General features: G+C 46.2%; 2 protein-coding genes across 38 annotated transcripts in view; one reads left to right on the plus strand and one right to left on the minus strand.

Moving 5' to 3' along the window:
- Positions 1-660: 660 nt before the first annotated feature.
- Positions 661-5,673, minus strand: LOC120052811 (cyclin-dependent kinase 2-associated protein 2-like). Of its 2 annotated transcripts, none has more exons than XM_038999941.1 (5): positions 5,561-5,673; positions 4,595-4,752; positions 2,835-2,926; positions 2,380-2,500; positions 661-1,255 (listed from the first exon to the last, which is right to left on the minus strand). In XM_038999941.1, the coding sequence occupies exons 2-5, from the start codon at positions 4,647-4,649 to the stop codon at positions 1,188-1,190; spliced, it is 336 nt and encodes a 111-aa protein (XP_038855869.1). In that variant the 5' UTR covers positions 4,650-4,752; positions 5,561-5,673; the 3' UTR covers positions 661-1,187. The 2 variants fall into 2 exon arrangements, with proteins under 2 accessions (XP_038855869.1, XP_038855868.1); XM_038999940.1 differs by lacking the exon at positions 5,561-5,673 and adding an exon at positions 5,121-5,330.
- Positions 5,674-6,060: 387 nt separating this feature from the next.
- LOC120052812 overlaps positions 6,061-13,691 on the plus strand; it is a 292,808-nt gene continuing 285,177 nt past the window's right edge. For 20 of the 36 annotated variants that reach the window (XR_005477409.1, XM_038999949.1, XM_038999942.1 and 17 more), the window contains exons 1-3: positions 6,062-6,302; positions 12,766-12,828; positions 13,025-13,378. Coding sequence is in view for 35 of the 36 variants with exons in the window: in XM_038999949.1 (XP_038855877.1) it covers positions 6,263-6,302; positions 12,766-12,828; positions 13,025-13,378 (457 nt within the window). In the remaining variant the exon portion in view is untranslated. Of the gene's footprint in view, positions 6,303-12,765; positions 12,829-13,024; positions 13,379-13,691 lie in introns of all 36 variants that reach the window. The other 16 variants (XM_038999959.1, XM_038999960.1, XM_038999956.1 and 13 more) reach the window with 1 other exon arrangement.

Genomic DNA, 13,691 nt, shown 5'->3' on the forward strand with positions numbered 1-13,691 from the left:
AGGTCTACACTTGTATTCAGTGCATGTGACAAAGTTTGTGTGTATTTTCAAGATGCTGTAAAGCCTTGTTCACATCAAATCCATTTTTTTTGCATATCCGATTCATAACGTATTTTTCATGCGGTCTGAACAGTCAAATAGCACATGGAATAGGATATTTTAAGCCACCTTCGTAGGTGGTTTGAAGTCAGATACAAATCTGATTCCTGGCCATGCGACTTGTCTGAATGGTCAAATCGGATTGATTTACCCTCAAGTGTTTCTAAAAACTTATTTGGCATATCTTGTTGCTTGCTAGCTACACTTGACAGTTTGACAAGAATGTGCCAACTAACTAGCTTATTAATCATTTACAAATAAATGAGTGAATGTGCTAGAAAGATAAACAGCTACATAGTTAGTTGACTGCTGTGTCTAGCCAAACACTTGTTTTGAAAGTTGTAGTATCTTATCCTGAGGCTTTTAAAGTGTTCTTACACTATGATTTTGAACATTCAAAGCAACTGGGAAATGTCCATTGCAGGCATTGTCACCGTCGCTTGCTACATAACTTCTGAGTGATAGGAAGCACACGCACCCCCCCCCCCCCCCCCCCCTCATTACTATGACAACTAGCATTGCCATGTCAGCAACTGACTGCTGTCTGAACACACACATCTGATTTGGTCACTTGACTTGCTGTTTGGACAGTCAGTATTGCAAAACGGATTTGAAAAAACAAAACTGATTTGAGCATTAAGGCCTGCAGTGTGAACAAGGCTTAAGTGTTGCTTACTGTAAAATAATGTGTAATTGAACCTTTGGTTGTTGAGTGGTGTCAGTATAGCAGCTAAGAGAAAGATTCAGAGTATCAAACTCATCAGATAGACATTTCATTATAGCATAGTTTTCAATAATCTATCAGAAATATTTTACATCACCATCACTGAACTGGACAACCAGGATCAGACAATATTTACCAGGCCCTCATGGTGCCTATGAAACCGAATTAAGTTACAGAATGTTCTGAGAGCAAACTGTCCTACAACTGCAAAATGTGTTACACATTCTGAACACACCCAATAGGCTTTGTGAGAGACTACATGGAAGAGGGAATGGAACAAGGGAAGGTTACAAGTTCAGTCAGGATAACAAAGACGTGACACATAGATGAGGCCTGTACAGAGACGAGGGGATTCTGCCAAGGGTTATGTGCGAGCGCTCCTCTCTGTCTCTGCCAGACACTCCCTGACCAGCGCCCTCGCGTGAATGATACCTAGAAGACAGATCAACAACATCACAAGTTGGGATTTATAACTTTTACTTCATGTGTGGAGATTTCCACATTTAACCTGAATGTGAATTGAAATGCAGGTATTTCCAGGTAAACTCATATGTACTAAGTATTAGTGCCATGTGAGTAGGGAAAAATGGGATCCTTGGGACTAACTGTCACCTCATTGAAGTTGAAATGTGTTACGGTTTAGGGTAAGGACGTCACAAGGAGCCCAGATAACCATGTGAGTAGAGAACAAAATGGCCGTCGTGTGAGAAGCTTGGGTGAAATGTTTGTTTAATTGAAAAGTATTTACTTCAGTAATTATTCATAAGATAAACATTTTCCTTGGGATTACAAGCCTTGGAATAGGGATTTCTGGACTGACCATCTCAAATACTATGACTACCTTTCATCACCAAGTAGTGGTTAATTCATTATTTTTTATGTGTCCTGCATTTGGGCAATTCCACAGTAACGGAATTACGACGAGACTCCGATATTTCACTTTAAAATGTATGCCAAACAAAAAAAACACTGATTTCAAAGTTTAACAAACCGTACAAAAACAATGGTTTTTGTTTGGTATCCATGTTAAAGTGAATCTTAGTCGCAGCGTAATTCCGTTACCATGGAATTTCCCATTTTCATTTTGTGCATAACATTTACATTTCATGAATTGAACATAATTTAGGCTTCTTTGGCTTTAAAGGACAATGTCAGATTGGACTGGCTGTCATTTTGCTAATTGAAATTGGTGGATTTAAACTTTGATGATTGATTGACTGGATGACTGCGCTTGTTGATGGTTTTATTGAATGCAGGAAGCCTTGGAACATACTATTTGGCTTATTTCAATGATTCACGTGTGCTGCTGCTGCCATGCAATGTTGCTTATTGCTTTCACCCACTGCCTTATGTTAATTTCTTATAGCTGTGTTTATGCCAATAATATTAATGTGCTTACTGTCTGCTTGCTGGGTATGTGCACTGTGGTTAGGGAAAAGGAAAGTAACCTCTATGGAATACTGATAAACACCCTACGTCAATACAACCACAACCTTTGCTCCAAGCTTCGGGAGGATATTTGTGGCCTAGGCGTGTAGCCGGGCAGGCTGCAGTACCTCTCTTTAGCCTCTCCATGGCGCTCTTGCTCCCGGCGTAGGTGGGGCGGATCTCGCGACTCATCTCCTCTATGACTGACAGCAGCTCGCTGTAGGTTGAGCCTTGAGACACTTTCACTGGCTGTGTGTGAGAGGGGGGATACGAGACAAAGGTCATATGCTGGAAGAGAGCGAAAACAACTAGAACTCCGAATTGACCCTGAACAAGATATAATCATTTTATACAGAGTAGAGATACGGGGATAATTACCATGACGAATCGACAGAAATGCAAATAAACATACAATTAAATTGACCAGTAATGACCATCTGCTTTGTATTTGTTGTTAGTGATACCTGGACCCTATTGATATAATACCCTGAATAACATCACATGATATTTAACATGACTTTCTAAAATAGCATAGGCACTAGTTAAAGCAGTTGGAGATGAGGATCAGGCTGTTCAGTCCCACCTGAACGAAGCCCATCGACGGCGGGCCGAAATCACTGAACGCCGGTCTGAAGTTGGAGGAGGAGGGGAGTGAGGGGGAGGGCACACTGGAGCCTAGGCAGAGGAAAGAGAGAATTCAGACGCACTGAAGCGCCCTATGACTGGTTAACATCTTTGAAATGGGAGGCAGGGGCAGAAAGGCTCCGTGGCATCGTGGTGTATTCATTCTCAGGGATTGTTACATTATGGTTGGTAGTAAACTCAGTAAAAAAAGAATCGTCCACTCACTGTCAACTGCGTTTATTTTCAGCAAACTTAACGTGTAAATATTTGTATGAAAATAACAAGATTCAACAACTGAGACATAAACTGAACAAGTTCCACAGACATGTGACTAACAGAAATGGAATAGTGTCCCAGGACAAGGGGGGGGCCCTAGCCCTAGCCCTCACCCTCTGATCCAACAGTTTCCAGATGTGCTCAATGGGATTGAGATCCGGGCTCTTCACTGGCCATGGCAGAACACTGACATTCCTGTCTTGCAGGAATTTACGCACAGAGTGAGCAGTATCGCTGGTGGCATTGTCATGCTGGAGGGTCATGTCAGGATGAGCCTGCAAGAAGGGTACCACATGAGGAAGATGTCTTCCCTGTAACACACAGCGTTGAGATTGCCTGCAACGACAACAAGCTCAGTCCGATGATGCTGAGACACACCGTCCCAGACCATGACGGACCCTCCACCTCGATCCCGCTCCAGAGTACAGGCCTCGGTGTAACGCTCATTCCTTCGACGATAAACGCGAATCCGACCATCACCCCTGGTGAGAAGACTGCGACTAGTCAGTGAAGAGCACTTTTTGCCAGTCCTGTCTGGTCCAGCGACGGTTGGTTTGTGCCCATAGGCGACGTTGTTGCCAGTGATGTCTGGTGAGGACCTGCTTTATAACTGAACTACAAGCCCTCATTCCGGCCTCTCTCAGCCTATTGCGGACAGTCTGAGCACTGATGGAGGAATTGTGCGTTCCTGGCGTAACTCGGGCAGTTGTTGTTGCCATCCTGTACCTGTCCCACAGGTGTCATGTTCGGATGTACCGATCCTATGCAGGTGTTGTTACACGTGGTCTGCCACTGCGAGGACGATCAGCTGTCCGTCCTGTAGCGCTGTCTTTGGCGTCTCACAGTACGGACATTGCAATTTATTGACCTGGCCACATCTGCAGTCCTCATGTCTCCTTGCATCATGCCTAAGGCACGTTCACGCAGATGAGCAGGGACCCTGGGCATCTTTCTTTTGGTGTTTTTCAGAGTCAGTAGAAAGGCCTCTAGTGTCCAAAGTTTTCATAACTGTGACCTTAATTGCCTACCGTCTGTAAGCTGTTAGTGTCTTAACGACCGTTCCACAGGTGCATGTTCATTAATTGTTTATGGTTCATTGAACAAGCATTGGAAACAGTGTTTAAACCATTTACAATGAAGATCTGTTAAGTTTCTTGTTTTTTTACGAATTATCTTTGAAAGACAGGGTCCTGAAAAAGGGGATATTTTTTTGTTGCTGAGTTTATATGACACTCAGATTTGCCGTTGACGTGCAGTGTGTTCCCTGGGCAGGTGCAGGTATAGGACCGCTAGTCTTATCTATTGAATGGAATCCACTGCACTGTGGTAGGGTAGAGAGTTCAGTAAGATGGGTGGAGACCAAACCAAAGCTGTGTAGTGTAGAGGGTGCATCTATAGAAATTATAGTGGATACAAAATAACAGATTGACAGTCGGCAGAAACCTGGCGGGGTGTGGTTGGAGCCGGACGGGGCAGGGGCGATGGGTTTGTAGCTCATCGTGATGTCACTGCGGACCTCCCCATACAACGACGCGCCGCTTCCGTCTGTCCCGTCGACCCGGTGCTGATACAGCTTTACTGGTGGGCTGGGCCCCTGAGAGCTAGGAAGAAGAAAGTTGTGTACTTATGGACATGTATGACATTCATTAACTATACTGTCAGTTTAGCCTGGTCCAGAATATACTATGTGCTATGCAAGTATTGTTGAATGCTCTGTATGGCCAATTGGGTTTGGCATGACATTGATTGAGGAATGTTGTTTAACTCATACAGATTTGGACCAGACTGTCATGACGTTGTCAGTGGATTACTGACGTTTGCAAACATATGACTTAATGACCCAGACCTTAGGTTATCTAGCTAGCGAGTAATCCAACAACCCCAGCTGGTTTCAAACATTTGTCACAACAGAGCTTGTTTCCTCTAGCTACATTAGCTTAGCGGGCAACTTTTCACAGTAAATCAGTACCTCATCTGGTCGTAGCCTAACTAACGTCAGCTAGGTAGCCAAGCTAACGTTAGCTAACTGTAGGTCGCTAACTAGTTACAGAACCAAAGGTCGACGAGATGACATCTTGCTTCAGATGAAGTCAAATTAATAGAAACAAACTGGTTAGCGGGTGACCTAACTTGTAATTGCAATGTCTTTGTTCACCACTGCGCATGTCATAGCTAGTTACTTAGCAAGGAAGCTAGCTAGCTACATTAACTAGCTATTTGCTGACAGGTTTGCATTCGGTGTGAAACAGGCTTACTAGCTAACATTATCTAGCTAGGTGCGCAACAAAGTACATAGCTATAACGTTCTAGTTGCAGAATGAATTTGCGTTCCATAGGTTTAAGTATCTAAGTTGCTATTCAACATGTAATAGAAAACAAAACTCAAGGGGAACGGCTTTCGAAATGTACCTTTCTAGGGGAAGATTTTCAGCCAGGTCGAAAAAGCAGCTTCCTTTCTCCTGTTGAAAGGGGCGTGGCTGTTAATGCAAATATAAACTGAATATTCATAAGGTGGCGCGTTGTCATTGGCTGAATTAGGCTGAAAAAATCAAAGGCAGGTGAGCAGAACTGTCTATTTATCAGCGCCTTCCCTTTTTATTTAGAGGTTTCTGCACTGGTGTGTATTTTTTCATAATCTCTTTGGTATTCAGAGTTTGAGTGTAAAGAAAAAAATCAAATAATCAGGTATAGGGATTACCCCAATGATTTTTTTCCCCTGTGATTAAATGATTTGTGGGCATGTCGATTTGATGGCTTTCCAGGTCGTCTTTTTCACAGTCACGCTACACATATTATCAGATCTCACAACACCTGGATTAGTGTTTAACATTTCCGGAATCACATCAATATGATATAGCAATCTTCTGAGATGCGTAGTGTCGACCTGGTATATCACCTTTTGTCAACCATTAACCCATGTTGCTGCAAGAAAAGGGAAAGTGAAAGCACAATGAAATATATAGGGAGTGGGCAAGAAAAATGACTTTCGCGCTTACTAACTTTTCGATTTGCATTCTCATTTTACGGTAGAATTGAATTGCACGGCATGTATGTTGGAGGGTCATGAATCTATAGGATCATCGGAGGATCCCTAAAGTGAGGATACATTTGATGTTTACGACCGTTGGAAATCGAGGCACCATGCACTTAGGTACAAATGCATTTTCTATGACTTCTCCAGTAAAAGATTAGTTAACATTTAAATGAAAGGTTATCAGTTACCTCTTAATTGAAAAAAGTTATGCTTCTTCTATTCCCCCTTCTCACAACTTTTCACTTGCTTTTGTCTATTAATAAATGTTACATTTATGACTTGCCCCTTGGATTTGTTACATTTGTTCTTTTCCTTTCATAGTAATAGAACCATTTTGTTAGATTTATTCTCAATGTATTATTTCTAGTAATGTTTTTTGCCTATTAGTATTAGGCATGTATTCTATATTCTTCCATTAAACCCAGTTAAAATGACTACTGTGCGTGTACTTTTCTAAAATGGCTGCTAGTGCTAGTGTGGCTATTTAATCAATATACTGTAGCAGCAGTAAAAAGATAAAACCAATGTCTGAAAGTCCGAAGTTCAGCCTCACAGGCTGTTCATTCACCTTCACCTGGTTACCAATTAACCCAATAGCTACACTTCTGAGAGAAAAAGCGGGATCTGATTAGACCATGAGTGTACAAAACATTAGGAACATCTGCTCTTTTCATGACAGACTGACCAAGTGAATCCAGGTGAAAGTTATGATATTTTATTGATGTCACTTGTTAAATCCACTTCAATCAGTTTAGATGAAGTGGAGGAGATGGGTTAAAGAAGGATTTTTACACCTTGAGACAATTGAGACATGAATTGTGTATGTGTGCCTTTCAGAGGGTGAATGGGCAAAACTAAATATTTAGGTGCCTTTGAAGGGGGAAAGGTAGTAGGTGCCAGGCGCACCGGTTTAAGTGTGTCAAGAACTGCAAAGCTGCTGGGTTTTTCACGCTCAATAGTTTCCTGTATGTATGAAGAATGGTCCATCACCCAATGGACATATAGCCAACTTGACACAACTGTGGGAAGCATTGGAGTCAACATGGGCATAATCATTATGACAATTTTTGTAACTTTATTGGTGAAGTATTTTGATACTTTGTATGTACCTACAATGTTAATCTCTCTCGGGCTACCGAACACCTAAATCGTGATAATGTCATGTTTTGTCTTTGATCATGTCTTGTCCCTGTGCTTCCCTCTGCTGGTCTTATTAGGTTCTTTCCCTCTTTCTCTCTCTCTCTCTCCTCCTCCCTCTCTCCCTCTCCCGCTCTCTCTCTCTATCGTTCCGTTCCTGCTCCCAGCTGTTTCTCATTCTCCTAACGACCTCATTTACTCTTTCACACCTGTCCCCTATTTTGCCCTCTGATTAGAGTCCCTATTTCTCCCTCTGTTTTCCGCTTCTGTCCTTGTCGGATTCTTGTTTGATGTTTGCTGTTCCTGTGTCCTTGTTCTGCCCTGTCGTGTTCTTTGCCTTCTTCAGATGCTGCGTGTGAGCAGGTGTCTATGTCAGCTACGGCCAGTGCCTTCCTGAAGCGACCTGCAGTCTGTGGTCGCGTCTCCAGTCGTTCCTCTCTATTGACGAGAGGATTTCAGTTTCCTGTTTTGGATTTACCATTGTTAATATCCAGGAGAATCATTATTTGTTTAATACTGGAATAAAGACTCTGTTACTATTACGTCGCTTTTGGGTCCTCATTCACCAGCATAACAGAAGAATCCGACCAAGATGGACCCAGCGACTATGGATTCTCTCAACACTGCCGTCGAGTTCCAGGGAGCAATGCTCGGCAGACACGAGCAGGAATTGTTTGTTGCTCGTCATGCCGTTGAGACCCTGGCCGCTCAGGTCTCCGATCTCTCTGGACAGTTTCAGAGTCTTCGTCTCGTGCCACCAGCTACTTCCTGGTCTTCCGAGTCTCCGGAACCTAGGGTTAATAACCCACCATGTTACTCTGGGCAGCCCACTGAGTGTCGCTCTTTTCTCACCCAGTGTGATATTGTGTTCTCTCTCCAGCCCAACACGTACTCTAGAGAGAGAGCTCGGATCGCTTACGTCATATCACTCCTTACTGGTCGGGCTCGGGAGTGGGGCACAGCTATCTGGGAGGCAAGGGCTGAGTGTTCTAACGATTATCAGAACTTTAAAGAGGAGATGATACGGGTTTTTGATCGTTCAGTTTTTGGGAAGGAGGCTTCCAGGGCCCTGGCTTCCCTATGTCAAGGTGATCGATCCATAACGGATTACTCTATAGAGTTTCGCACTCTTGCTGCCTCCAGTGACTGGAACGAGCCGGCGTTGCTCGCTCGTTTTCTGGAGGGACTCCACGCTGAGGTTAAGGATGAGATTCTCTCCCGGGAGGTTCCTTCCAGCGTGGACTCTTTGATTGCACTCGCCATCCGCATAGAACGACGGGTAGATCTTCGTCACCGAGCTCGTGGAAGAGAGCTCGCGTTAACGGTGTTTCCCCTCTCCGCATCTCAACCATCTCCTCCCACCGGCTCAGAGACTGAGCCCATGCAGCTGGGAGGTATTCGCATCTCGACTAAGGAGAGGGAACGGAGAATCACCAACCGCCTTTGCCTCTATTGCGGTTCTGCTGGACATTTTGTCATGTCATGTCCAGTAAAAGCCAGAGCTCATCAGTAAGCGGAGGGCTACTGGTGAGCGCTACTACTCAGGTCTCTCCAAGATCCTGTACTACCTTGTCGGTCCATCTACGCTGGACCGGTTCGGCTGCTTCCTGCAGTGCCTTGATAGACTCTGGGGCTGAGGGTTGTTTTATGGACGAAGCATGGGCTCGGAAACATGACATTCCTCTCAGACAGTTAGGGAAGCCCACGCCCATGTTCGCCTTAGATGGTAGTCTTCTCCCCAGTATCAGATGTGAGACACTACCTTTAACCCTCACAGTATCTGGTAACCACAGTGAGACCATTTCCTTTTTGATTTTTCGTTCACCTTTTACACCTGTTGTTTTGGGTCATCCCTGGCTAGTATGTCATAATCCTTCTATTAATTGGTCTAGTAATTCTATCCTATCCTGGAACGTTTCTTGTCATGTGAAGTGTTTAATGTCTGCTATCCCTCCTGTGTCTTCTGTCCCCTCTACTCAGGAGGAACCTGGTGATTTGACAGGAGTGCCGGAGGAATATCATGATCTGCGCACGGTCTTCAGTCGGTCCAGAGCCAGCTCCCTTCCTCCTCACCGGTCGTATGATTGTTGTATTGATCTCCTTCCGGGGACCACTCCCCCTCGGGGTAGACTATACTCTCTGTCGGCTCCCGAACGTAAGGCTCTCGAGGATTATCTGTCTGTTTCTCTCGACGCCGGTACCGTGGTGCCTTCTTCCTCTCCCGCCGGAGCGGGATTTTTCTTTGTTAAGAAGAAGGACGGTACTCTGCGCCCCTGCGTGGATTATCGAGGGCTGAATGACATAACGGTTAAGAATCGTTATCCGCTTCCCCTTATGTCGTCAGCCTTCGAGATTTTGCAGGGAGCCAGGTGCTTTACTAAGTTGGACCTTCGTAACGCTTACCATCTCGTACGCATCAGAGAGGGGGACGAGTGGAAAACGGCGTTTAACACTCCGTTAGGGCATTTTGAATACCGGGTTCTGCCGTTCGGTCTCGCTAATGCTCCAGCTGTCTTTCAGGCATTAGTTAATGATGTACTGAGAGACATGCTGAACATTTTTGTTTTCGTTTACCTTGACGATATCCTGATTTTTTTCACCGTCACTCGAGATTCATGTTCAGCACGTTCGACGTGTACTCCAGCGCCTTTTAGAGAATTGTCTCTACGTGAAGGCTGAGAAGTGCGCCTTTCATGTCTCCTCTGTCACATTTCTCGGTTCTGTTATTTCCGCTGAAGGCATTCAGATGGATCCCGCTAAGGTCCAGGCTGTCAGCGATTGGCCCGTCCCTAAGTCACGTGTCGAGTTGCAGCGCTTTCTCGGTTTCGCTAATTTCTATCGGCGTTTCATTCGTAATTTCGGTCAAGTGGCTGCCCCTCTCACAGCTCTGACTTCTGTCAAGACTTGCTTTAAGTGGTCCGGTTCCGCCCAGGGAGCTTTTGATCTCCTCAAGAAGCGTTTTACATCCGCCCCTATCCTTGTTACTCCTGACGTCACTAAACAATTCATTGTCGAGGTTGACGCTTCAGAGGTGGGCGTGGGAGCCATTCTGTCTCAGCGCTTCCACTCTGACGATAAGGTCCATCCTTGCGCTTACTTTTCTCATCGCCTGTCGCCATCGGAGCGCAACTATGATGTGGGTAACCGCGAACTGCTCGCCATCCGCTTAGCCATAGGCGAATGGCGACAGTGGTTGGAGGGGGCGACCGTCCCTTTTGTCGTTTGGACTGACCATAAGAACCTTGAGTACATCCGTTCTGCCAAACGACTTAATGCACGTCAAGCTCGTTGGGCGTTGTTTTTCGCTCGTTTCGAGTTCGTGATTTCCTATCGCCCGGGAAATAAGAACACCAAGCCTGATGCCTTATCCCGTCTCTTTAGTTCTTCTGTGGCTTCTACCGACCCCGAGGGGATTCTCCCTGAAGGGCGTGTTGTCGGGTTGACTGTCTGGGGAATTGAGAGACAGGTAAAGCAAGCACTCACTCACACTGCGTCGCCGCGCGCTTGTCCTAGTAACCTTCTGTTCGTTCCTGTCTCTACTCGTCTGGCTGTTCTTCAGTGGGCTCACTCTGCCAAGTTAGCTGGCCACCCCGGCGTTCGGGGTACGCTTGCTTCTATTCGCCAGCGGTTTTGGTGGCCTACTCAGGAGCGGGACACGCGTCGTTTCGTGGCTGCTTGTTCGGACTGCGCGCAGACTAAGTCAGGTAACTCTCCTCCTGCCGGTCGTCTCAGACCGCTTCCCATTCCTTCTCGACCATGGTCTCACATCGCCTTAGACTTTATTACCGGTCTGCCTTCGTCTGCGGGGAAGACTGTGATTCTTACGGTTATCGATAGGTTCTCTAAGGCGGCACATTTCATTCCCCTCGCTAAGCTTCCTTCCGCTAAGGAGACGGCACAAATCATCATTGAGAATGTGTTCAGAATTCATGGCCTCCCGTTAGACGCCGTTTCAGACAGAGGTCCGCAATTCACGTCACAGTTTTGGAGGGAGTTCTGTCGTTTGATTGGTGCTTCCGTCAGTCTCTCTTCCGGGTTTCATCCCCAGTCTAACGGTCAAGCAGAAAGGGCCAATCAGTCGATTGGTCGCATATTACGCAGCCTTTCGTTTCGAAACCCTGCGTCTTGGGCAGAACAGCTCCCCTGGGCTGAGTACGCTCACAACTCGCTTCCTTCGTCTGCTACCGGTCTATCTCCGTTTCAGAGTAGTCTTGGGTACCAGCCTCCTCTGTTCTCGTCCCAGCTCGCCGAGTCCAGCGTTCCCTCCGCTCAGGCTTTTGTCCAACGTTGTGAGCGCACCTGGAGGAGGGTCAGGTCTGCACTTTGCCGTTACAGGGCGCAGACTGTGAGAGCCGCCAATAAACGTAGGATTAAGAGTCCTAGGTATTGTCGCGGTCAGAGAGTGTGGCTTTCCACTCGTAACCTTCCCCTTACGACAGCTTCTCGCAAGTTGACTCCGCGGTTCATTGGTCCGTTCCGTGTCTCTCAGGTCGTCAATCCTGTCGCTGTGCGACTGCTTCTTCCGCAACATCTTCGTCGCGTCCACCCTGTCTTCCATGTCTCTTGTGTCAAGCCTTTTCTTCGGGCCCCCGTTCGTCTTCCCTCCCCCCCCCCCCGTCCTTGTCGAGGGCGCTCCTATTTACAAGGTACGGAAGATCATGGACATGCGTTCTCGGGGACGTGGTCACCAGTACTTAGTGGATTGGGAGGGTTACGGTCCTGAGGAGAGGAGTTGGGTTCCATCTCGGGACGTGCTGGACCGTTCGTTGATTGATGATTTCCTTCGTTGCCGCCAGGGTTCCTCCTCGAGTGCGCCAGGAGGCGCTCGGTGAGTGGGGTGGTACTGTCATGTTTTGTCTTTGATCATGTCTTGTCCCTGTGCTTCCCTCTGCTGGTCTTATTAGGTTCTTTCCCTCTTTCTCTCTCTCTCTCTCCTCCTCCCTCTCTCCCTCTCTCCCTCTCCCGCTCTCTCTCTATCGTTCCGTTCCTGCTCCCAGCTGTTTCTCATTCTCCTAACGACCTCATTTACTCTTTCACACCTGTCCCCTATTTTGCCCTCTGATTAGAGTCCCTATTTCTCCCTCTGTTTTCCGCTTCTGTCCTTGTCGGATTCTTGTTTGATGTTTGCTGTTCCTGTGTCCTTGTTCCGCCCTGTCGTGTTCTTTGCCTTCTTCAGATGCTGCGTGTGAGCAGGTGTCTATGTCAGCTACGGCCAGTGCCTTCCTGAAGCGACCTGCAGTCTGTGGTCGCGTCTCCAGTCGTTCCTCTCTATTGACGAGAGGATTTCAGTTTCCTGTTTTGGATTTACCATTGTTAATATCCAGGAGAATCATTATTTGTTTAATACTGGAATAAAGACTCTGTTACTATTACGTCGCTTTTGGGTCCTCATTCACCAGCATAACAGATAATGTCATTCTGATGTCCTTTATCTTCTATGCAGGGTTGTGTCTGAGGGTGCTGATACTGGCTGCTCTCACAGTTCCCATCAGAGCAGCTCAACCTGGTGAGAATGTTTAAACAGTTAATCACATAAAAGTAACTGAAAGGAAACGGTTTTCTGGACACAGAGTAATTTCAATGGAGATCCAGGTCAGGACTATGCTTAATCTGTGTCCAGGATACTGGCCCTGGGAGTCTAGCACAAATCAGTCACCATCTCTTTCTCTCTCCCTCTTTCTCCCCTGTCTCTCCTTCTCCAGCCCAGATGACATTCACCTTAACTGTCCCTGATGGTCCAACCTCGACCCTGTCTGGCTCCTCTGTCTCTCTACTCTGTCAAGTTTCACCTCTCTTCAATGCTGAGTCATTGGAGGTGCGCTGGTATCGTTCCAGTAACTATCACAGTCCTGCCTTGTTGTACAAAGATCACAAGATCCAGGAGGCCCCTCTGGACCCCCAGTACAGGGGCAGGGTGTCTCTAACTGGGGGGATGGAGAGGGGGAACGTGTCCTTGACACTGGAGAGGGTCACACTGGAAGACAGGGGGGAGTATGTGTGCCAAGTCACCAGTGAACAGTGGTATGAAAAGGCCAGTGTCTTCCTCACAGTGAATGGTAAGGGTTATCTCTCAAATTGATGGTGAAACTGTGTATTGTGGTGTCACCAACAAAGCACCTGATCCTAGATCAGCACTCCTACTATGAGACACTTTATGAATACAAGCCCTGGAGTCTTTGGTACCACAGAGTTTAAAAAAAAATGGCAGTTACATCTGCCACCTATGTTTACAATGGGTGGGTTTCATTTGTGCAACGTTCCAACAGGAATCTGTTCCAAAAACTTTGTAAATAATACGGATGCCAATAAACGCATACACGTAGCATGATCAATTCATCTAGCAAACTAGCTGCCGAATAGGCATCAACT

This window comes from Salvelinus namaycush, chromosome 8 (assembly GCF_016432855.1).
Source record: "Salvelinus namaycush isolate Seneca chromosome 8, SaNama_1.0, whole genome shotgun sequence".
In the NCBI taxonomy this organism is placed as follows: Eukaryota; Metazoa; Chordata; class Actinopteri; order Salmoniformes; family Salmonidae; genus Salvelinus; species Salvelinus namaycush.

Bases quoted from the DNA above. Each gene is read 5' to 3' on its own strand.
- LOC120052811 (XM_038999940.1), bottom strand. The intron at 2,927-4,594 runs GTTTCTGCCGAC...TCCTCTGCCTAG, and splicing joins CTCCAACCACACCCCGCCAG to GCTCCAGTGTGCCCTCCCCC. The intron at 2,501-2,834 runs GTGGGACTGAAC...TCTCACACACAG, and splicing joins CGTCGATGGGCTTCGTTCAG to CCAGTGAAAGTGTCTCAAGG.